Raw genomic sequence first — 23,254 nt, forward strand, 5'->3', positions numbered from 1 at the left:
GGCAGGGTTTTTGCCTCGAGTAATTTTTGTAATCGAGTTATTCGAGTAACTCGATGAATCGTTTCAGCCCTACCACATTGTCCGTTCTATTTAGTGGCATAGGCTATGTGAGCACGGCTGTCACATTGCTGAGGGCAAACACCTTACTGTCTATGGGCAACACTTGCAGACAATCAGAGATACCTGTATGATTTCCAATCAGAGACACCTGTTCTCCATTGGCCTCCAGTGAGTGTTGCCCCACCATCATGGCAGCGCTATTTACATAGGCTTACGTTCTTTTCTGGAGCCCAATGCGGTTTCTAGCTTTCTAATATCTATTTTTCACTGCCACTTCTTTTGTGCCACCCACTGACATGAAAGAGTATTTATTTACTTAGCAAGTCACTACAATGCAGGCACAGATGCTCAACAATGGCATAGCAACAACTAAATAATAAATGTTTTTGGACCTATTAAGTGAAATTGGACAATTTCCCACGGCACACCTGAAATCAACCTGCAAGTTGCTCTTTAAACGTCAAGGTCATCCTCTGGTTTTGTATTGTATGCAAGGTAATATTTATTGTTACATTCATTTCTCCTATTGAACCTTAACTAAATGAATAAATACACCTAGCAGTGCAGTAACAACAATCTTTGAGAATTCCCACAGCAAATCCGGTCACTTCTAGCAATTACAACAAACCCTTGCAAGAAGGACTGCCTATCAGTATATTTATTTATGGGAAGGAAGAGGTTATACGTTTTATATCAATACTATGAATAAGAATGACAAAGTGCTTTAATGATTGGAGTAGACATTTTTTTCCCTCGACATTACTGGTGACTCAATGATTAGGATATACACAGTTTGCTTAAAGATGAAAACATGGAGAGTTGGACTCATGAAGTGTTGGTAATCTGTCTGAAGCAACTTTTTTTCAGTGTAACTAACTTGACAGTCCTTGGACACACATCTGGATCGTATTGTATGGTCTGGGATTTGCTCCTGGCATTTGAGAGGTGGAAAAATGCTGTAGATAATAATTCTCACACAAGTCTTAAGTAGTCTATGTTTTTATGTCTTGTATAAATAGTTTTATGGTCATTATATTCCATCTAAAATTGGTTCGTTGGGTAGGTTTTTTCTGAAGTGGCTCATTTTTTCTGGACAACTGCTGGCAGTCAAACCGTCAGTACACATTGGACAGAAATTACTATTTACAATTTGCTTTTGGCTGATCTCCTACAGAACAGAAATCTTGAATACTTTTTTGTTAAATATCATATGTTGTTATAAGACTAGTAAGTAGAGTCACTGGGCATATAATGTCTGAGAGAGTCTGTGACAGAGGGGGGAGCTTTTTAACCATTGTGGCTCTGAAGGACCACAAGGCAAGTTTGGTTGGCCCCTGTTTTTGCAACTCTGTCTTTTGCCCCAAGGCATTCCCCACAATGGAGCACCAAAGTATTACTTGGTATGATAAGGTTGAGGCATTTTTGCAAACTCCAACCAAGCTTAACTGTAACTTTTAATCACTTTGTTTCTTGTAGAGAGTTGCAAACAGTTTTGCAGTTTAACTTAAAACAGCCAAATTATCTGATGGTCATGTTCTTTAGGATGGAAGGTGCTAAACTATGAATGCTTTTGTTGTGTTGGATTATGTGACATTGCACGTATGTCTGACCGTTTGAATTCTTCTGCGTTTTACTTATTGGATAACTGCAGACAAATGTCTGCACTGTGTTGAATTGTTGCACTTTAAAACTCACTGGTGTGAGTTGTGACTCTGTCTCCTACTCTTTTGGACAAGATCCATTATTTTTCCATCAGTGCTTTACAGCATCTCCTCTCACAGACTGGAATCTCCCCATCTGTGGAAAGTTTTGTCTGGTGCCACACAGCCTTGGGCCCCAGTGCAAATCTATGGAAAGTCTCAAAAATGTCAAACTGTAGTCCAGCTTGATAGTTGGATGGAACACAAACACGCGACCCTGTGGACCACAACTGAGTCTGCATTGTGTCTTCACATGGCATTATCTTTGACATATAAATTGAAGCAAGAAAGGCATGCTTTGAAAAGATCTCCAGTCTGTCAAATTATTCTTTATCCATAGGGTCATCTGTATTCAATGGGACTGACGGAGTGAAAATTGCACCCTGGAGTTCACTTTATAAAGCTTTCACAGGTCATTGTTTTGGAGCTGAGCAATGTTTTAAGTTAGTCTCTCCTGGAAATGTAGCATGTGATGATTTTCTTCAGTCAGGACTGTAACCAAAAGGACCATGCACTTTTATACTGGTGTTTCCAGGCCTCAGAGATAGATTGATATATAGATACAGTAGATAGAGATGATAGTCAGTTAGTTAACTTTATTCATCTACAAAGTAAATTGTTGTGTTAACAGCAATTAATTACATTAATATATATCACAAAAACACACACAAAGAAACACACAAGTCAAAATAGATAGAATACAATAGAATTTAGGACTGTTGCTGTTGTATCTGCAGTTGAATGATAATTTGTGCAATTGTGTAATATTATTTCCCTCTCCCGGCACAGAGGGGAGTCATTGTAAATTGTTATAGCAGTGGGCACGAATGACATTCTGTAGCGCTCCTTATTACAGCAGAGTTGAATAAGTTTCCAGCTGAAAACACTGTTTGTACAGTGGATGTGAAGTGTTTTCCATAAATAATACTGAGCAGTTTATGCAACTTCCCTTTTTCAACAGCTAACTCTAGGGCCTCTAGTGTACTCCCAAGTACAGAGCCAGCCCTTTTAATCAGCTTGTTCAATTTTTTGGTGTTGTTGGCTCTGAAGTTGTTGCCCCAACAGTGTGCAATAGCATAGACACACCAGCCAATAGTCCATTACTTATTAATACAAAACATTTGCAAATTAACCTCTTTTCTCGAAATTACACATTCTGAAGGTTTTTATTTTTTTTATTAAAATGTATTTTTAGTGTTCTAAAAATAGCTTGGGTGTAGTTACACCAGTTAGTATTTGCACAGCAAATTCACCCCACCTATATCTTCACTCTGTCTCTGCAGCTGAGTGTCACAAAGAGTGTAAGTCTTACAAAACAAAATGTATATTTACAAAGGTTCACAAAATAGTCCTGTATGCTGATGTATGTCCAGTTAGAAATCGTATATTCGTATATTTTCCTTTTTTTTTTACCTTTGCCAATCACACCCCTGATGTAGCCTACACGCATCTTTACTTGTCTATTACTTGAACTCATTGGCAAAGTGAAACTAACTTCACAGTGGTCTCATAGTCAACGATAAAACAGTTATACACAGTTACTTTCACTTTTGACTGACAATAGGTTACCATCGAAAACATAGCCTGAAAAATGCAGCACTTACCCCAATAATGTTCAAATGACTGAATAAAAAACCTAAGGACATTTATCCTGCAGAGAAGTTGCTGCTTACATCTCGTGACGGTGCGTCTTCAGCTGTGCTTCATATTTGCCTTTCGCCTCTCGCCTAATCACTTTTATCCGTCATTACCAATTTGCAAATCATGGTGAATAACTACTCATTGTGAGATGTATTTTGTAATATTTTTTATTCTAATATAATATTTTGCATGGATGTGCGCTGTGCGCGTTAGTGGATGAGCGAAGCAGGGTGCGTTGTGCACCTTCCCATATCACTGTTGATAATGCGCTCTTAAAATGACATATAAACAACTCGCCATGGATTTCTGACTAGGGGCCTATTGCACAATAGCAGAATTAAGACATCCGGGATAAGTTACTGAGCTGCGCTCAATGAATCCAAAGCAAAAGAGCGTACAGGCTTAATTGACCGATCCCAAGCCCCACCTCCCATTGTCAGTCCCATAGTTACTGTTGCTAAGTCGGACAAGTTTGCAGGAAAGTGTGCGAGAACGCGTGTTCAACATGGGGACGCAGCACCCCCATTTAGCCGAGTGCAACAGTGTATGCTGGATTTCTGGGCGTCAAGTAATATTGATATATTCAAAAAACAGAGGCCAGAAAGGCCTTCAGTATGCGGAAGGACACATTCACAATGTCCACTGTTATCAACGAGGTGGAACACCACAAATTGAAACCAATCCGGTGTTACGGATCTTAATGGGATACATGTTAACTGGGGATAAGCACGTTATCACGAGCAGGTAGTTTACCTTATTTGCTACAGATGTGACTCTGATTCAATAAACAGGTCTGTGCAGAGATATAGTGTTGACGTGTCCATAACAAAATCTAACCATATTTCGAGGATTAATTGAAGACGGGACCAAGTGCTGCAGATCCAAGTTCCCACGCAACTTGGGAGAGTGGCTAGCATAAGCAGCTCATGTTGGGGAGGTGGATATAGCTTCGCTTCTGTAGGCCGATTGCCTACTTATTTTGAATGGCTGCTTTAGAAGGAAGAGTTCAAATAAACATGATACAAGTGTATTGAAAAGAAACCACTAGATCTATCCGAGTTTAAACCCCACGCACGACATATCTGCATGGCAGGCAGACGCTATCAAGAGCAATTGCAGACGTGATTTGCACTAGACTTCATCAGTGCCCGCTTAGGCTGTACTTAATTTAAATGTGGGCAATGTAGTAGGCCTAATATTGGCGATTTCGAGACTGCATAGCCTATACAGCAAGGCATAGTTTTGAATCGGCACATGATTTGATCTTTAGAAGACAAAAGCTATCTCGTTCAGCCATCAAATGCATCGCAGTAGGCTATTAGCCTATTGCGTTTGTTGAAAAAAATAATCGTTAGCTTATTTCTGTGAACAGTCTTCTATCCCAAGTTAAACATGGCAAGTTAGCCTGTGCCTAAAAGCTATAGCCTATTCTTGTTGTGTGTAAGGCGATACGTGATTGAAGGTGTCTGTAGCCTATTTGCGCTTCTTCCGATCGTATGAGTGTGCGAGTTCAGTTCCTGCAAGGTAGGTGGGCTATACTTTTTTGCGTAGGCTTATGTTGCCGTTTCAACAGTGGAAACCAGGTTTAGTTATGTTTTTGTGTGTAGTTATGAACACAAATAAAGGGAACATTTTCGTACACACTCAGATTTCTTTACTGAAAAGTAGCAGCCTATCCAAAGTTGTGCAAAGTTAGGCCTATGTGTGTTAACGTTTTACACGGTCAGGATATCGGATGTCACTTCTACAAGTACCCCAGGCATATATTTGAACCTTTTTGAGCTCTTTTGTTATTTAGTTACTTAGGCTACTCGCAAAAGAAGCATTATAGCATTCGCATAACCGGCGTATTGTCATACAGAATGGACACTAGAAAATTCAAAATTGACCGAGGTTGACCGAGGTCCTCCGAAGTCCTCATTGTGACATAGTAAAAGGGGGCGGGGCTTGGGATCGGTCAATTGGTTGCACAACGAGCAAGCCAGGATGAGCAGACACGGATTCATCAAGCCAGGTGAAACCCATCCTGGATAAGTGCGCGCTCACGGCTCCCTCAAATAGACCCCGCCACCGATCACAGATTCACTGATTCACCATGGCAACTAGAGCGGCTTCATTGCTTCTTCTACGGTGTAAAGTAGGTAGCAATAGCCTTTTTCACACAGCAACAAACAGCAACCCCTCTGTTTAGGAGAATATTGCAACTAGTGTCGCGACCACCACGCGCGAAATGGTTACGGCGCTCCCGTGACGTCGCATTGACGCATGACAGGTTGGGTATGGCGAGTATGTAAAAGTTAATTAATGATCAAAAACATTTAAATAATGACAGTGGGTCTGGTTATATGTGATAACAATGTGTAGTGGGCAGTGGAATAACTATTTGTTTCCGTTTGTTGTGACTGGTGACTGAGATAAGGGATGAGATTAAATAGATCCTGGAACTTAGCCTGGTCTGGAGCAGGCTAGCACCACAGAATAAATTGCCATGGTGATTTATACCATAACATATCCTGCTGCCCCCTATCCCGCTTTTGTGCAACAGGATCACGGATAAATTGAGCCAGGATAACCAAGATATCCCGGCTTAATCCCTCATCCTAGTTTTGTGCAATAGGCCCCAGGTTTCTCTTGGTCAGTGGCATAAAGCGTTTTAGGTACAGTAGTGTACGATAGCGATCGTACAGTAGTGTACGATAGAGACCCCTCCTTAGGTCGTTAATTGCCACACCCCTTGGCGCGTTGCTCAAAAAGAGAGACGGGCATGGCGAAAAACTCGAGTCTACGATAGGAAAACTTCTCCAGTGCTTTCAACACAATCAGGCCCATATTCCTGGGGGAAAAGCTGGGGCATATGTGAGTGGACATCTGACACGCTGGTTACTGGATTATCTTACAGAAAGGCCACAGTATGTCAGGGCTCAGGACTGTGTGTCGAATACAGTTGTGTGCAGCATGGTGCCCCCCAGGGCACAGTCCTTGCACCTTTCCTGTTCACCATCTATACAGCTGACCCATACAACTCGCCTCATTGTTACCTGCAAAAAATATCTGACGGCTCTGCAGTCGTGGGTCTGATTGATGGGGACAATGAGATGTTGATCAGGACTTCGTAGACTGGTGCCAGAAGAACCACCTCCAGCTCAATGTGAACAAAACCAAGGAGCTGGTTGTGGACTTTCGGAGGAGGGCCCATCTCGCTGTATCTCCAGTGAACATCCAAGGGATCCTAGGGCCAGAGTAGGCTGTACCTACTTAGGAGGCTGCGGTCCTTTGGTGTCAGCCATTTTTTACGGGGTGGTTTCTTGGCGCGGCGGTATCTCAGCTGCGGACAGGAAAAGGATAAATAAGATCATTAAGAAGGCAAGTGCTGTGGTAGGGTAGGAGCTGGACTCAGTAGAGGTGGTGGGAGATAGGAGGATGCTAGCAAAACTGAGATCCATGTTGGGGAATGAGCAGCATCCTATGTGTGAGATGCTGGCAGCTTTGAGTAGTTGTTTTAGTGAGAGGCTGCTTCATCCCACATGTGTGAAGGAGAGATATCATAAGTCTTTCATTCCAGCTGCTGTTAGACTGCACAACATGGGCTGCCCCAATAGATCACAATGCACTTTAAAATTATTTTAATTCTTTTGCAAATTCCTGGATTCTGCTGAATGCCTTTGACTTTATAGTTAGCCTATTTATTTATTTATCCTCTTAAATCAGTGTTACTCATTGCGCGGCTGGCGAGCCACATGCGGCTCGTCAAGCTATAATTGGTGGCTCGCATGGTAGCTTTGGTGAGATTTCGCCAAATTTGGTTTTACTCATTTTGAGTAGGCCTAAACTGTTCGCCAAAGGCCATCATCTCTGGCCCCAGGTTGATAAAAACAAAGGTAGGCTCTGATATAGCCTAGTCTACTGTATGACTTCAACGAGGTGATCTTTAGTTTCATTCTGCTTACAGTATCTCACTGCCACTTGCAACGCCTTTGAATGCAATCCGCTGCCCTGTTTACCGGCAATGCTACAGCGGACTTAAACTGCCACCTCGTAGCGATAAGTTGTAATACATTTCACGCAGCTGCTTGAATCACGGAAAGCGCGAATGAAGTGGCCACTTCTAAATGGGACCCACTGTATGTGGTAACGCCAATAAATGTTTTCAAATGTGCTTCATAAACATACAATACTGCACTACAAAAACGCAAATATCTGAATTATACTTCTCCCTTCACCCAAATAATTTAGGTGAAAGGAAGTTATTAAGCCTTAATGGTGCTTCCTAACGGGGGTATTGTGGTATTGTTTACAAAACTTAACCGCAGCACACGTTTGCAGGCAGGCGGCGTTAGTTCCAGCGAAACACAAAATGGACCGGTTTTTAATAATAATAAAAAAAAAGGGACAGAAACGAGCTCAAAAACCAGACGGACAGACACACAGTGTTGTAACGAATAGTGGAGTGGATGGGGGAAATGAGTCTGAGGAAGCAGCAAACAAAAATCAGCACGAAGACACCGGGGAGGGGACGAGCAGACAAACGGCAGGTGTAACGTTACCCAGTATTGGCTGTGTTATTTCTTTTTTTGTGGGATGTCCAATTTATATGTAGAAATGCACATTTGCAAAGGTGACTTAGTATGTTGTCGTAAAAGTGGCTCTCCTTTTGATTTTGCACTGCCAATGTGGCTCTTGTGAAAAAATAGTGAGGATCACTGTCTTAAATTGTTCACTATTTACCTGTATTTATTACCCAGTAGTGTAGGGTGTGCAGTTATTTATTTATCTTCCCCCACTTAAAATCCTACCAGGGCCCTAGGTAGGGTGCAATGTGTAATTGTTCAATGTTACTGAGCTACGGTGGCTGGACAGTGTGTGTGTGTGTATTCTGGAGGTATATTGTATGCTGTATGTTGTATATTGTCTTCTATGTACAATATACAATAATGCACCTCCACACCGTCATAGAGTTGGGTTTCGAACTGACCACTAACGCAAGTTTGATAGGTTGGGGACTTGGATAGGCCCTCTCCTCTTCAGTCCAGATGTGTCCATGATTTCCAAAAATAAATTATATTTACATTAATGATAAATTACAGTCCATTTTAAACAAGCTCAGGCCCAAATAAAACTGTGGTATTTTCTGTATCTTGCCTCAATACAATTTGTAATTTAGTATCAAACTGTGCACATAGACAAAGGTTATCAGAGGTTTTCCTGAGCCCATACAATGATTTTCTTTACAGAAACAGGTCTGATTTTGATGCAGTGCCATCTGAGGTCCAAAAGAACACAGCCATCCAATATTGTTTTTCTGCTCTATCCCTTGTTTACAAAGATTTCTCTGGATTCTCTGTTTTAATTATATTATGTCCTGTAGATGATGAACTCCCCAAACACACAATTTCATGTTAAGAAGCATTCAAATTACATTCTCATCATTTGTGCACACAGGTTTACACAGAGGGATGAATACCCCTACATTTTTACTTCTAAGAGACCCTGACTCTTTGGGATGCTCTTTTTCATACCCAATCGTGTTGCCAGTTACCATACTTTTTTTCATAGTTTGGCTGGTCCTGCGACTTATAGTCAGGTGTGACTTATATATGAAAAAAATTATATAATTGAACATGTTTTTAAATGTTAATTTATCTTAACTGACATGAACCCTACATGAAACATTACCGTCTACAGCCTAGAGAGAGCGCTCTCAAATGCACAAGTCCTGTGCACTTTCAGTCAGAGATTAGTGCTTATGCCTGAAACACACGTGCATACTTAAAGGAATTATCCGGAGTAAAATGCACTTTAGATCAATTTACGGATGATTGGGAGTACATACGTTGAGTTGACATCCAAATCATGTCATTCGGATGTGTTTTGAGAAAGTTCGATGTTACCGTTTTTAGTCAAAAGTCGTTAGCCTGGAAGTGACGCGTCCAGTCCATACAACTTCATTTCAATTTCGAAAGAAATACTAGACTATGTTTTTTTTTTTTTTTTAAAACGGCGACGAAATTGTGAATTTCCAGAGCGTGTTACTCCACACTCAGCAATCGACTCCTACGGACTTTCCCCTGAAGATGGCAGCAAAGATGGCAGCAAAGATGGCAACATTTCCGGAAAGGTACTGGCTTGATGAAATTCATTCTGGACTCTCTATCCGACCACATAAAGACCTCGGGATACTTTGGTTTTGGCTTTAGGGACCCTCTACTCACTACCACGTAAGTGTAATGTTTTTTTGGAACTGTAGAAGAGGTATAAAAATAGCGTTTTGTAGCGGCGAAATGACATGCTAACTTCCAGGCTAACGAGTTTTGACTAAAAACGGTAACATCGAACTTTCTCAAAACACATCCGAATGACATGATTTGGATGTCAACTCAACGTATGTACTCCCAATCATCCGTAAATTGATCTAAAGTGTATTTTACTCCGGATAATTCCTTTAAATCCTCAAATGGCCGGGATTCTATTTATAGCCGGGCCTCAGATTCGGACAAATAAAAGTATAATTTTGTTTCAATTTAACTCATAAAAGAGCTCTTCTTAATAATTTATATTGTTGGTTGGTTTAATATTGTTGCCAATGAAAAGTCATCACACCATGATTCTCCATTCTCAGCTAGAGGCTGAAGCAATAACCTACATTTAAACACAATTGTTGCTACCAGGCATCAGCCTACGAATTTTATAAAAAAGTAAATCATGCATAATTTAAAAAATAACTAAATTTAGGCTATCTTAGACCTCTTTGGCTATACGGAATACGGTTTCACTTGCAGCACAGCACACGTTCCATGAATGAATGAAAGCGGATGCCTTATCTCGCAATAAGCGGATGGAAATCCCAACACTCTTTCATACATGAAACTTAATAGTGAACCATTAAATACCCCACAGATTTCAGTGGTCATCAGTCCCAATATTTAGCAATATAATCAAACAGTCCAAACGTAAATCAAATCTCAAATTGAACATCTTCTGCTTTTGATAGCCTACTGGTATGCCGCTCCAAACGAAAAGTAGGCCTATGTCTCACAATAAAACGCAAGAAATAAAGGCCTATAGCTGATCGCTGTTTTGCTACTAATTATCTTTCACGTAATGAATATGCACAGAAAGTGAAAGTAGGCCTACTATGCGCTCCGTGTCTGTAGCGGTCTGTTTACGTCCGCAATCGATTATAACGTTCCTCAAATGGAGAACACATCCATGTTCTCTCGCGTTATAGGCCGTCATGCTTCTGTGTTTGCAAAATTCCTGACGGTTCCTGATCGCTAAACGTTTGTCGATAGCATTTGATGCAGAAGCACCTATAATTTGACTTCAGCGGTGACCAATCCTGCTGAGAGAGAGGCAGCCCCAAAGTGGTCCTGCGCGCGCGCGTGTGTGTCTCTGCATGGGGTTCAATTGAAGTTAGAGTTGGTCCGTCCAGTCAATAGTCCCGCATTCAGGCCGCTCCATTATTAGATTAATGACAGACAGCGCTGTAAAATCTGTCGGAATTTCTTGCATTATGATGGCTAGAGTTGCGGGACTTTTATTAGTATGCTCAATACTTAGTAATAATTTATGCACAATACCCGCAATCCCGCGCTGAAATTTAGGCCCTGGTTAAATGCGCATCTTTTTTTCTCTCGCTCTCTTTTTCTCTCAGCATGTTCTGCTGCCAGTTTGTGCCAATATATCGTCCAAAATGCTTGATTGCATTGCATTCTCCACATTTTTAGCTAAATTTTAATTTACCACATCAGCATTTTTGTTCAGTGAATCTTTTGTAAATTGCTTTACAATAGCGTCGGGGCCTTGTCAGCAGCCTCCGGCTTGCCTCTTGCCACTATTCACTCCTTCGTCTTCAACATTCCCTGTAGAATTTTCAATATTTTTGGCCTCGATGTGTCCAGTTACATAGTCTGTCTGTTCTTAGTCTTGGATTTTGTGAAATAAATTTCTAAATATCACCTGCTTGCTGCAGCTTCGGTCTGCATGTCCTTTTAAAACCGCATCTTTTTCTCTCTCAAGCATTTAATCTGCTGCCGGCTTGTCTCTCCACATCGTCCAAAATGCTTGATTGCATTGCATTCTCCACATTTTTAGCAAAATTTTCATGTACCACATAAGCATTTTTGTTCATTGAATCTTTTGTAAATTGCTTTACAATTACCGTCGGGCCTATAGGCCTATTACCTGGCTTGCATCAGCTTCGGTCACGTCCTTTTAAAACCGTCTTTTTCTCTCGTGAGCATTTAATCTGCTGCCAGCTTGTGACTCCACATCGCCCAAAATGCTTGATTGCATTGTATTCTCCACATTTTAGATACATTTTGGTGTACCACATGGCATTTTCTTTCAGTGAATCTTTTACTTTGCAATTACCTTCCTGCCCTCCTCTTGGCTGCCTTCACTCCTTCGTCTTCATTAAGTGTGCTTGCAAGCACACTTATTGTTCTTCTTAAGTTTTATTATTATTATTTTTCCCGTCTCCCTAATTTTTTGTCAGCTCTAGCGCCTAGGCCCTTTGAGACAGAGACACCGTTCCAACTTTAAAACGTCCGGTCAGTACCGGTGTAAGTTGGTCGCGAAGATGACGTCAGGTGGGCGTGTCGTTCGTCCGCCATATTGGATTGAACAGAAAGCGAAACTAAATTTTCACGTCACAAATTTGGTCCGAACGCCACGAAACTTGACGTACATTATCCTTGGACCAAGCCTCACAAAAGTTACCAGAAGGATTTTTGATTTTCGAAAGCGTTTGCCCGTCACAGCCAAACAAAATCGGCGGCGAAGCTCCGAAACAGGAAGTCGTCCATATCTCAGGAACACTGTCACATATCGATACCAAATTTTGTATTTGAACTGGGGACTCCAATGTGAGGGTGCATAAGCTAAAAAATCCATCATGTCACAAACCACCCACAGGTATTTGGTAACTCTCACCATTCACCTTTTCACCATTCACCTTCTATCACAATGCCTTCCAAGTATGCACAATGTCTCTGGGCAGCCACAATGTCTATGGGCAGCCTTGCCCAACCATGAAATCCTTGCTCAGCCATGGGATAGTATGGACTTACGAACTGAAATGGCAAGGTGAACATTAGCTATTTATTGCTGACATAGTACAGTTATTTTCACGTATTCAAATTACATTTTTCATTATTGTTAAATATCATGATGGGAGAGTATTATTAAAAATGTTACAAGTATGCAAATGCATATGTTTACGGGCATTTAGGTTTTACTGTGTTGTTTTGTTGTAAAGACATGCAAGGCATTCTGGGCCGTAATGAACAGTGGTCGGCAGCACTCCATAGGCTACGTATTAATATGAATAGGTGTTTCTGTAAACCTAGGGACAATAAACAGCTATCTCTGTTACAAAAATGAGCTGGTAATCGCTCATTGAAGAGGGAACTATGATAAAAAGATTGTTTTCCTAAAAGCATGGAGTTGACGAAAGAATAAGCAAGCAATGTCACGTTAATGTTAAATACATCTGAACGCTAAGTGGCAACGTTGTATTACATTTTACTAAATACGGTGGCATTAGTGAGCTTCATAAGTAAGGAAGGTGCAAATATGTAATTTATCATGGGAAATTATTGGAAATGTTATTTCTTGTTTATTCTAATTGCAAACCACACACATCCATTCGTAATCACTCGTACACTTTTGATACCATTGGTATCAAAGACTGTCATTTCGTTTATTTGTTGTTGCCTAGCAACTCTGGGAACAACAGAGCAAAGATTCTAGAACAGAGCTTCAGAGAGACACGTTTTGAGTTTGTGGCCAAGTGCCTAAAATATCGGTTTCCATGTGTATGTGCTGGATGGTGTGCGTCCTTTATGAAAGTAAGTGTTTTATACAGTTACAGATATAATGAGTCATATGGTAGTGGTCAACATAAATGTGCCCCTTCTGTTATTAGAATGCTAAGCGGAGAAGCATGCTAAGCAGAGATTTAACATTATTCATTTCTTGTGTGGCTAGAAGCTAGGGAGGAGATGTTGCTGTATGGGATTTATGTTGCTTAGCGTGATGCCATGGTCATTTGATATGAGATGCTTGTACTCGTAACATTAGGACTCCTATTTTTTTTTTTACTAAGAGTAATTCAGGAAGCATTTTAGCCCTAAAAGTAGCGCCTGAGTCTGTGACAGCTTAAAGAGGCCCTATGCAACAATTTTAGCAAAAATGACCTTAATTATGCAGGTTGAGAGTCGTTCTGATGGTTCTACAACACTTTTTGGGTCGTTTGGTGGGTGCTTCGTCTCCCCCTAGTGCTTCTCCGCGGAAAAACCGAATATGCAACTTTCTGGTCACGGTCGGAACACATCCGGATGTAACTCGGCGGAAATACTCGAAAATGTAGTCAGATTTAGTCAGATTGTAGTTTCTAAGAAGACTGCAAAACGGACTCCGACTTGGCTTTGTTGCTGTTGAAATTGTAAGTAGCCTACCTTTGGGTGAACTTCGTTTTTGTAATGTGATTTTTGCTCGACCGTTTTATTGTGAGCCCTATGTGTTTAGCTTGGTTTATTGATGCTAGCTCTCTAGCTATTGGGGGTTTAGCGTAGCAGTCACTTGCTACCGAAGCTGCAGGGGGAGCTATGTCGTGAATAATGCGAGCCCAAATCAGGCGAAAACCCAGAAACAGCGAAGGAATAACCAGACCTGCATAGGGCTTCTTTAAAAGAAGTCGTGAAGACTCCTAACTCACTAAGACCGAACAATTTTTTGTGGTGGCATTTCACGTCGCGACGTTTTGAAATGCGTCTGCAAGAGCTAACAATCGCGAGGGAACAATTTTGCATTGTAGGCATATCTAAGGGATGCAGTAACCCCACCAACAACAACCAAAACTAGCCTACTCATTGTCAACATGTACATTAAATGTAACGTTTCATTGTGAATCAAATTAAAATGTTCTCCTCCTTGCAAACGTTGGCATAGGCATATGGTGACAGATTAATTTAATAATGTTGATGCGTGGATCACGGTAAGTGTGAATGAAGTAGCCACTTCTTAATGGGACTCGCTGTATGGAAGTAGGCTAAGTAAAATACAGATGCTTCAAATAAGATAAGGTTAGGATGTGCCCGCTTGACAATGGCAGAGATAGAACTGGCCTTTGGCCATAGCAACCATCCATTTAGAACGACTGGCCTTCATAGCAACCAAAGATCTTAGCTGTGATTCATGTAGCCTACAGTATGCATTTAATGTGATGCAAAGTATAGAAAGGTGATGAAATATACAGAGACAGGTCAAGAAATATAGTGCAATGTAGACCGTAGTATACAGTTGATTTACAGGTGGTTTAGAGTAATATGAATTAAATATAAATATGTGCAGTGTATTAGCAGTTACCTCATACAATAAGTAGAATAATGTATGTAGATGTAGCAGTAACAGTATAATAGTAGAAATAATAATATAGATATATGCAGTGTATTAACAGAATATAATAAAACAGAAGACAGTAGAGATCGCTACTCCTGTAGGTGTGGGTGCGCTCGTCTTCGGACTGTGAGGATTTCACAGGGTAAAAGAGGAGGTGTGCGTTTTGTGACTACTCTGGTGTCCAAAGGGATTCCCTTTAACACAGTTGAGATTGCTACTCCTGTTGGTGTTCGTCTTCGGACTGTGATAATATCACAGGGTAAAAGAGGAAGTATCTTTCAGTGTGTGTGTCTGGTGCAAGGGCTCCTTTTCAACGGGTTTAGGCTGTACAAGAGGATTGACTTGATGGAGAGGCTCTCCCTATCTAAATCAAAATCCCTAATTTGGGGTTTAGGGACTAAGGAAAATAGACCACTTCAGAGTCTCTCTCTATCTCTTAGTCGCTATTCCCTGTTCTCTTCGACTTGTACTTCAAAATGTGGTTAACTTCACTAAAAGAGGAATAAATTCAGAGCTGTATTTGCAAGAGTCTGAGAGAGGTCCGAAACTCACTACGGACGTTCGTCTGGCCGTCCAGATTTGAGAGAAAATCAACTACCCTATTATTTGGGGATTCTTGTCAAAATTAAATTAAAGCTCCTTTTTAAATGACAGTTCTTGTAACATATAAGAACTTCAATTGACCACAACGGATCTGTAACAATTTAGATTCTATCTATAAATACACTTGTATTTATCAGGCAGATTTCCGTATCCTCGCTTGGGTGTGTGATGTGCATTTAGACCACAACGGGTTCTAGACTTTAGCTTCACAAACAATTTGTCGCGCCAAATAAATTTGCTAGCATAGGACTTTCCTTCCCAAATGCCTGGCTGAGTTCGCTACTCCTGTGTATGTCAGTGCAGTATGTTTTTTGCCCATATACAGTGTCTTAGAAAGTAGCCCTCAAACGGACGCCTTACTTACCCGGAGCGAAGTCAAATCTTTGGAGCAGGAGGCCCTATTGCAAGGCATCCGGGGTTCTCAGCAACACAGGAGAGGCAGAAAAATACGAAAAAAATGCTAGACGGTCTTTTTACAAACTCCTAATCAAAGGTTAGGATTTTGACTTTTATTAAATACAAACAAAAAATACAAGGAATGAAAACTGTCTAAGTCTAAAGGCTAAATGCTCGGTCCAAAGAAAAGTGAAAAGGAAAAAGAAGAAAAAGAACCAAAGAACCCTGAACAAGGGGCCGTTCTCTTTTTATACCCCTCTCAGTCAGGCAGAACATGTCCAAGTTTGATATTATGTCTTGCCATGAAATATTGGTTCTGCTTTTTTGTTTTGCTTAGTTGTCAGTCAGCTTTTTGTTTTGCTGACAAACAGTTTCTTACAGCTGGTACATCATGTTCTTACATTCTGTCTTTACATTTTGTTCAAAGCACATCTCATTTAGCATAACACACTTTAATTCTAACACAAACTTTTTATATCTAAGCAAACACATTTTATGTAAATATTAGCAAAACACTTTAAGTTTTATAAGCAAACTTTCTTATATGTTCAAGAAAAACACTCTCTACATTTAAGCAAAATCATAACAGGTTATTCTAGCAAAAACAATTTATTTATTTTTTTAATTAAGAAAACACACTCCAATTCTAAGCTTCTAAGTTTTTAAACATTATAAATCTAACTTGTTTCACACTGGTTGTCTATCATTATCTTGCCGCATTCGCACATTTTTATTTGTTTTAGAGCAAGCTGGAGTTAAGCAGTTATATGACTAAAAGTCTTTTAATAGTAAATTATGATTCTGATTATTAATTATCACATCTTCATATTGTAAAGTCACGCTACAGTACATAACATACAGCTATGTGCAGTGTGGAAACAGTGTCATTGTAGTGCAGAAACAACATCATAAGAGTAGTAAGAATAAGTCTATGTGCAGGATGAATAGTATGAAGATCAGTAGAATAACTATGTATAAATGTAATTACAGTAGGCCTATGTACATTTGTAAATAAATAGAAAACTATAGGTGAGAGGGATAAATTAATTTGATTTAATCGTAAAAGTAAATTGCATTAAATTAAATTGCAATTAAAAATCTTTCCAGTAGGCTTTAATGTCACACAAAAAGTACAACCAAAGCTGAGCTTGATCAACTACAACGTCTAAAGAACCAGAACTTGAGTGTAGTTTTTTGCTGGGTCCCAGGCCATGTTGGTCTGAGGGGAAATGAGAAAGCGGACAGTGCTGCTAAGCAAGCCCTCAATGAAGAAGTCACAGAATGTCAAATCCCTGCCCCAGACCTTAACCTATACTGAACTCTTACATCTCAGATAAGTGGCAATCTGAATGGGATTAATGTACCAACAACAAGCAAGGAATGTGAATTTTGGCACATTTTCATGATCCACTGGGTCGTTATGGGCCACACAAAATACGGTGTTGCTAAACTTACTCCTATTGTGGCTATTAGAGACATGCGTTCATGAGTATCCAGCTACATTCAATGAGTTAAGTAAAATACATTCACACACACACAAAAAAAACATCACTAATGTTGTGGACATTCCTTTATTCTGAGATACATCAATAGGCTCTCAAAACAATCCCAAACAGACATAAGGTCTTTATAGAGCAAATCCATATAGATTATTTGTCAAATAAACCAGTAAAACAGAATTAGGGGATGGAATATATAACATTCACACTCATAACTCATATTTTTTAAATAAATCAGTGAAAAAGTATCCTGACAAACAAGCAGCATTTTAATGCCTTAGTCATATTTCATAATTTCACATTTTTCTCTAGGTTACCTGATAGCCCAGTTTGAGAGGTGCAAGACGCGTGACACTATTATGACCGCCGCGCAGCGAAGGTTTAGTCAGATTATTTTTTTTTTTTTCAAATTTCCGTCAAGGATTCCCGGGACACTGTAAGACCGGGGTACACGAAACTTGGTGGGCATGTAACCCCACATGGATAGCATGGAACCTCCTGTTTTCGTTTTGATCTGTAGCCCCCCCGCTGGACTGGACCCCCCGAAAGGAGGGTAGGGCAGACACAGTTTTCTGTGAATATCTCGAGAACCGTAGGGTTTAGGAGGACCATTTTTTTTTTGTATGTTGATCTCAAAGGGCCATGTCAACCCATTCCATATCCACTCATTTCATGTATAGCGCCACCTAGTTAAACACAAAAAAGTTAAAATGAGGTGCTGTAATCACAGGTATCTGTGACCTAACATAGTCAAAACTGCATGAAATTGGAAGTGTAGGATCATTATGACACCCTCTGAATGCACGCCAAGTTTCGTGGAATTCCCTTCATGGGGGGCCACACAATAAATTAATTTATGTTACTATACACCAACTGGCCTGTAGGTGGCTGGAGACAGTTTTCTGTGAATATCTCGAGAACCGTAGGGCCTAGGAGGTCCACCTTTTTTTTGTATGTTGGTCTTAAGGGGACATGTCAACCTATCCCATTACCACTTATTTCATGTATAGCGCCACCTAGTTAAAAATTAAAAAGCAAAACATTAGGTGTTTTCATCACAATATCTCTGGCTGACATGGTCAAAACTGCATGAAATTGAAAGTGTAGGATCATTATGACACCCTCCGAATGCATGCCAAGTTTCGTGGACTCGTTCATGGGGGGCCTTACAATAAAATAATTTATGTGTACATTTAGTGACCGTACACCAACAAGGATTCCCGGGACACTGAAAGACCGGGGTACACAAAACTTGGTGGGCATGTAACCCCACATGGATAGCATGGAACCATTGCTTTTCGTTTTGATCTGTAGCCCCCCCGCTGGACTGCACCCCGAAAGGAGGGTAGGGCAGACACAGTTTTCTGTGAATATCTTGAGAACCGTAGGGCCTAGGATGACCAATTTTTTGCGTTTGTTTGCCTCCAGGGGTCATGTAAACCCATTCCATATGCACACATGTGCATAAACAGATACAGATACGCACACACATACATTCACAGTAATCCTACGTATGACACATACTCACACAGTAGACATATATACGCATGCATGCACATGCACACACACAGGCACATAAACAGGCAAACACACAAGCACATGCACATGCATGCACACACACACACCCACACACACATAAACATAAACATGTACATGCACACAATTCAAGAATTTCTCAGAATTATGAACAGGCAAGATGGGGGTGGGGTTTTATAAAATGTATATTACATGTGAAATCGAAATCGATTATGAAATCGATGAACTAATCATGTTTTGGTACTTGTTGTCTAGCAGATACCAGTGAGAATTGAGTGTGCATAATGCAATTCAGTGAGACAGTTAGAATCATATATGCCTTTCAGCGTGACTTATACACGGGTTTCCCGTTTACCAACGGGAAACCCGTGTACCACGCAGCCGTGAGGCAGAAGACGCTTGGTGGCCGTCCACAACGTTATAAACTTAACCTAAATAGTCGGCTGCTGTAAGCTACAATCGGATTTTTTTGTATACCCCTGTTGTTTCAATGATAATAACATCTCATTTCAGACTATATTTCAAAGTTTGACGTTCATTTGGATTATTAATATAACATTGTATTTTGTCATTTTTGGCGAAGACATGCATTCCGTTAGGGATATTGAACATATTTAACATTCTCTAGCCATCGTGATTTCGAATTGGTGCAGTTTTCAGCACAAAAACTCATTTTATTCTTTTGCTCTTTTGCATTGCTCTATGCTGTTCTGTGGTGCTTTCTGCCTCTTGGTTGCGCACGCATGTTTTCGTGACGTTCCATAGAAATCCATGTATTTTTGTGGAAAACATGTGCTGGACTGGGTGGCGGTCATATTTTGTACCGCTCTGCGGTACATCTAGTTTATTTTTGCAGCCAATCACTGCTGTTGTTTTATTTTATTGATTTGATTTTAGTCATAGAAGCTAAATTCGAAGGCAGGCCACAGGTAAAATCCAACTAACCGCATTCACCCCGCAAAGCAATAGTTGAATAGAGCTTTTGAGGTATTGCCACTGCTCCAACACTGAAAGGCACTGTTAGAATGCTTGGATCAAGCCAGGTTCAGCATAGCGTATGTCACTGTCTGCTCACGTTGGTGACCGGACCAGGGCAAGCACACTTTCGCAGTTCCCGCCGGAAATGCAGTCTAGTTAACATTAATCTTTTTGGCCTCAATAATCTAGTTACATAGTCTGTGTTTTTGGTTTTGGATTTTGTTAAATACATTTCTAAATAAATGTGACTTATAGTCCGGTGCGACTTAGATATGTTTTTTTCTTGTTCATGAAGCATTTTTTGACTGATGCGACTTATACTCAGGAGCGACTTATAGTCCGGAAAATACGGTACCCTTATTAGTTGTTAAACATTCCTCCTTTTGTTTTCTTTATCATTACACAACTTTTCCAGCATTTTGTTCTCCCCGTCCCAAAATTTTTTGAAACATGTTGCTGGTATCAAATTCAAAATGAACATATATTTTCCACGAAATAGTCAAATTTGTTTAGTCAAATTTAAATAGTCAAATTTGATATGTTGTCTATGTCCTTTTTGCAACTAGATATGAGTTTAAAACTTAAAAGATTTGCAGATTATTACATTTTGTTTTTATTTGCATTTAACACAACGTCCCAACTTTTTTTCTGATTTGGGTTTGTAATATACACTATATATGTTTTTTTTTTCAGAGTGGAAGAAACCAAAAGCCTTCTTCTGTTCTTCAAAACATTGAAGAGTTTCTGTGAGAACTGTGAGCACAGACGCAAAACATTCCAACACTTCAAGGTAATACTTATTTATATTCAGTAAGTCTTATACACTTGCTTGCGATGGTTGTTTAAAGGGACACCAGGCAACGTTATTGTGTTAATTACTCATCTTCGTAAGTCGGTATATGGTTAAATGACTCATTACAGGGCGAATGAAGACTCTCTCGCCCGCCCCTACTGCCTGTAGGAAGAATATCCCGCTTGCAAGTTCAGTGTATCGTACCCGGCGACCGAAGCAGTTTCAGTTTCCATCCTGCATCCACAGCTCAGAGGGAGGCTAACGAAACGCTAGCAATTGTTGCAAACGTGTGTATAATGGCAGAGCCGGCAAAGAAGCAGCGAAAACCCTTGACGGAAGATGCAAAGAAAAGGAAAAGAGCTTCAGACCGAGCGAGGGGGAGTTTCGTAGAGAAAAAGCATCAGGCTTGCCTGGTGTCCCTTTAAGAGAAAACATGTTGTTGATGCCATTCTTTTATACAAGGTAGAGGGTTATCCAGATTCAGATGCTGAAATTTGGTTTCACATACAGTACATGTAGATGGTTAATACACAGCATGACGAGGGAAAGAGTCTGCAGTCACTTGACTGCTCTTCTTGTGTACACCATTTTAATTCATCTTTAAGCTAAAGAGCACTTTTGTCCATATTTGTACATGACAACAGTTCATGTACACTTTTATCAGTATGTGTGCTCCTTGAGTGTCAAACCTGTAACATTAACAGAACTGCAACTCTTCACTCCTTACCCCATCCTTCCATGTTTTGGTGTGATTATGAATAAACTGACACAGATTCAGAGACAGAGATCATATGGAAAAGAAATATGAAAAAAAAAAACTTTGAAAAGATTGTTGCTGCATCTTCAGCTAAACCATTATTATGAATTACATTATTTAAATATTTATTACTTGCAAGCCTAAATGTGTGATAAAAGTGTTCATATAATATGGTATGTTTGACATTTGAGAATAGTGTAGCTTTAGCAAAATAACCCGATCTAAGCCCTGTATTTGAGACAAAAGAATTATTTTATCCAAATAGGATTGTCTAAAGCTTAGTTTATGCTTGCTGCTGCTGTTATTGCTCATAGTGGCATGCATCAAAAGTGACATAATTTCAGCTGATGCTTAGAGCACTTTGGTAGTGTTTTGGGTTATCAAGCACAAGTTGTATAACCTGGCGAGCACAGTGGGTATTCATAACAAGCTAGTTGCTTGAAAGGCTGGTTTTGCTAGCTTGTCTGGTAGCTAGGTAATGAGTTTTCTCTGAAGTATCTGTATTAGTGCTTCATGCTATGTAAACATAAGTCTTTTGTCTTTTTACATACAAGTACTGTATGTACGATGGAATGCTGTTCCAATGATGACTACACTCCATGGCTATTGGGATTACATGTTGGTTCCTGAAACCTCACTCTAAAAGCTGACTGATTGGTAAACATGAGTGTCACGTTAGGAAGATGGCATGAATTTGTAATACCATAGACAACACAGTGCATTGTATTATGTCAAATGCGTAAGAATCTGGCCACCTTATGACAATGCCTGTGACAGTGACCCACACTGTTACCATGTTTAGGTTTAGGCTATATGTTGTTCCTTTGGCAGAGTCTAGGTGCACATATATTCTGTTATTGTTATTTTTCTGCCAGTGATGTTTTATGATTTCGACTGCAGGTCCTTATTGATTTAGTCTGTGTAGTTGTGCCGGAGGCGCAAGAAGGGGCGTGTGCTCCTGGGTACCCAAATTGGCGAATTAGCTTTATAAGGAGTAGGCCTGGTTTTTCAATTAGGGAGGTCACCTGATCACATTAAATCCCTGTGGAGGGAGAAGGTGAGGTTAAAACCCAAATTAGCTGGATGTAGATAGAGTAGGCAAGGCACTTGATGAAGCTGATTAGTAGAGATCTGTTGATTCCAAGATGTCACAATTCAGCCAAACACTGTCTCAAGCAGCACAGTGTTAATTGGATCGATAAGACACAGCACAGCATACACATACAGCCAACCTAAATTTGTAACTTATTTGTAACTTATTGTAGAGAATAAACACACTTAACAATGTAGTAATGGGGTAATCCAGGAGTGGGAGTGTTGATAGGGGGTGTGAATCAATAGTTAATTATATGACCTTCTGGGAAAAAGATGCAATTTGGCATGTGTGCCAGGGGGAGGTATGAAAATGTGCAACTGTCACAGGACAGCCTCTCCTCACAATAAACATGTCTATGTTGGGGGCAGCCGTGGCCTACTGGTTAGATACTGTGACAGAACGCTGGAGACTGTGCGCAAAGCAGGGCTATCATATTTCGTGCACTATCTGTGCTAAGTGTGGTGACTTTATTTGACACATTCCACTGCTGTGCAACTTCAATAAAGTGTCCCGCGCATGTTTCAGCATAATGTCTCTTCTCTTAACCATTACCGTTAGAGCATGTGAGTGCAGCCCCCACTGTTCACTGTAACTCCGAGGTAATTATGGTTACCCAGTGATGTCCAGTAGCCCCCAGTGAGAGCGGCTGCACGTTGTAAAGTTGTCGCTTTTGCATTCCTCTCCTTTTCATACAAGTCGTGTATTCTTCTTGTGATGGTGCGTCTTGAGGGAATCTCATAAGGCCATCCTTAAAAATATTCTTGTTTGCAGTAACAGCCCAAAAAAAAAAAAAAT

The 23,254-nt window shown here is 40.3% G+C and overlaps 1 protein-coding gene across 2 annotated transcripts in view; it reads left to right on the forward strand.

The window, feature by feature from the left end:
- The window catches only part of cenpp (centromere protein P), a 110,251-nt gene that overhangs the window by 17,915 nt on the left and 69,082 nt on the right, over positions 1 to 23,254 (forward strand). For both annotated transcript variants that reach the window (XM_076269098.1, XM_076269099.1), the window contains exon 6: positions 20,507 to 20,603. In XM_076269098.1, coding sequence (XP_076125213.1) covers positions 20,507 to 20,603 — 97 coding nt within the window. The remainder of the gene's footprint in view (positions 1 to 20,506; positions 20,604 to 23,254) is intronic.

Source organism: Alosa pseudoharengus, unplaced genomic scaffold (genome assembly GCF_046254945.1).
Source record: "Alosa pseudoharengus isolate Yale_2024_CS ecotype anadromous, Long Island Sound unplaced genomic scaffold, YU_APseudo_1.1 YU_APseudo_1.1_scf_5, whole genome shotgun sequence".
NCBI lineage: Eukaryota > Metazoa > Chordata > Actinopteri > Clupeiformes > Clupeidae > Alosa > Alosa pseudoharengus.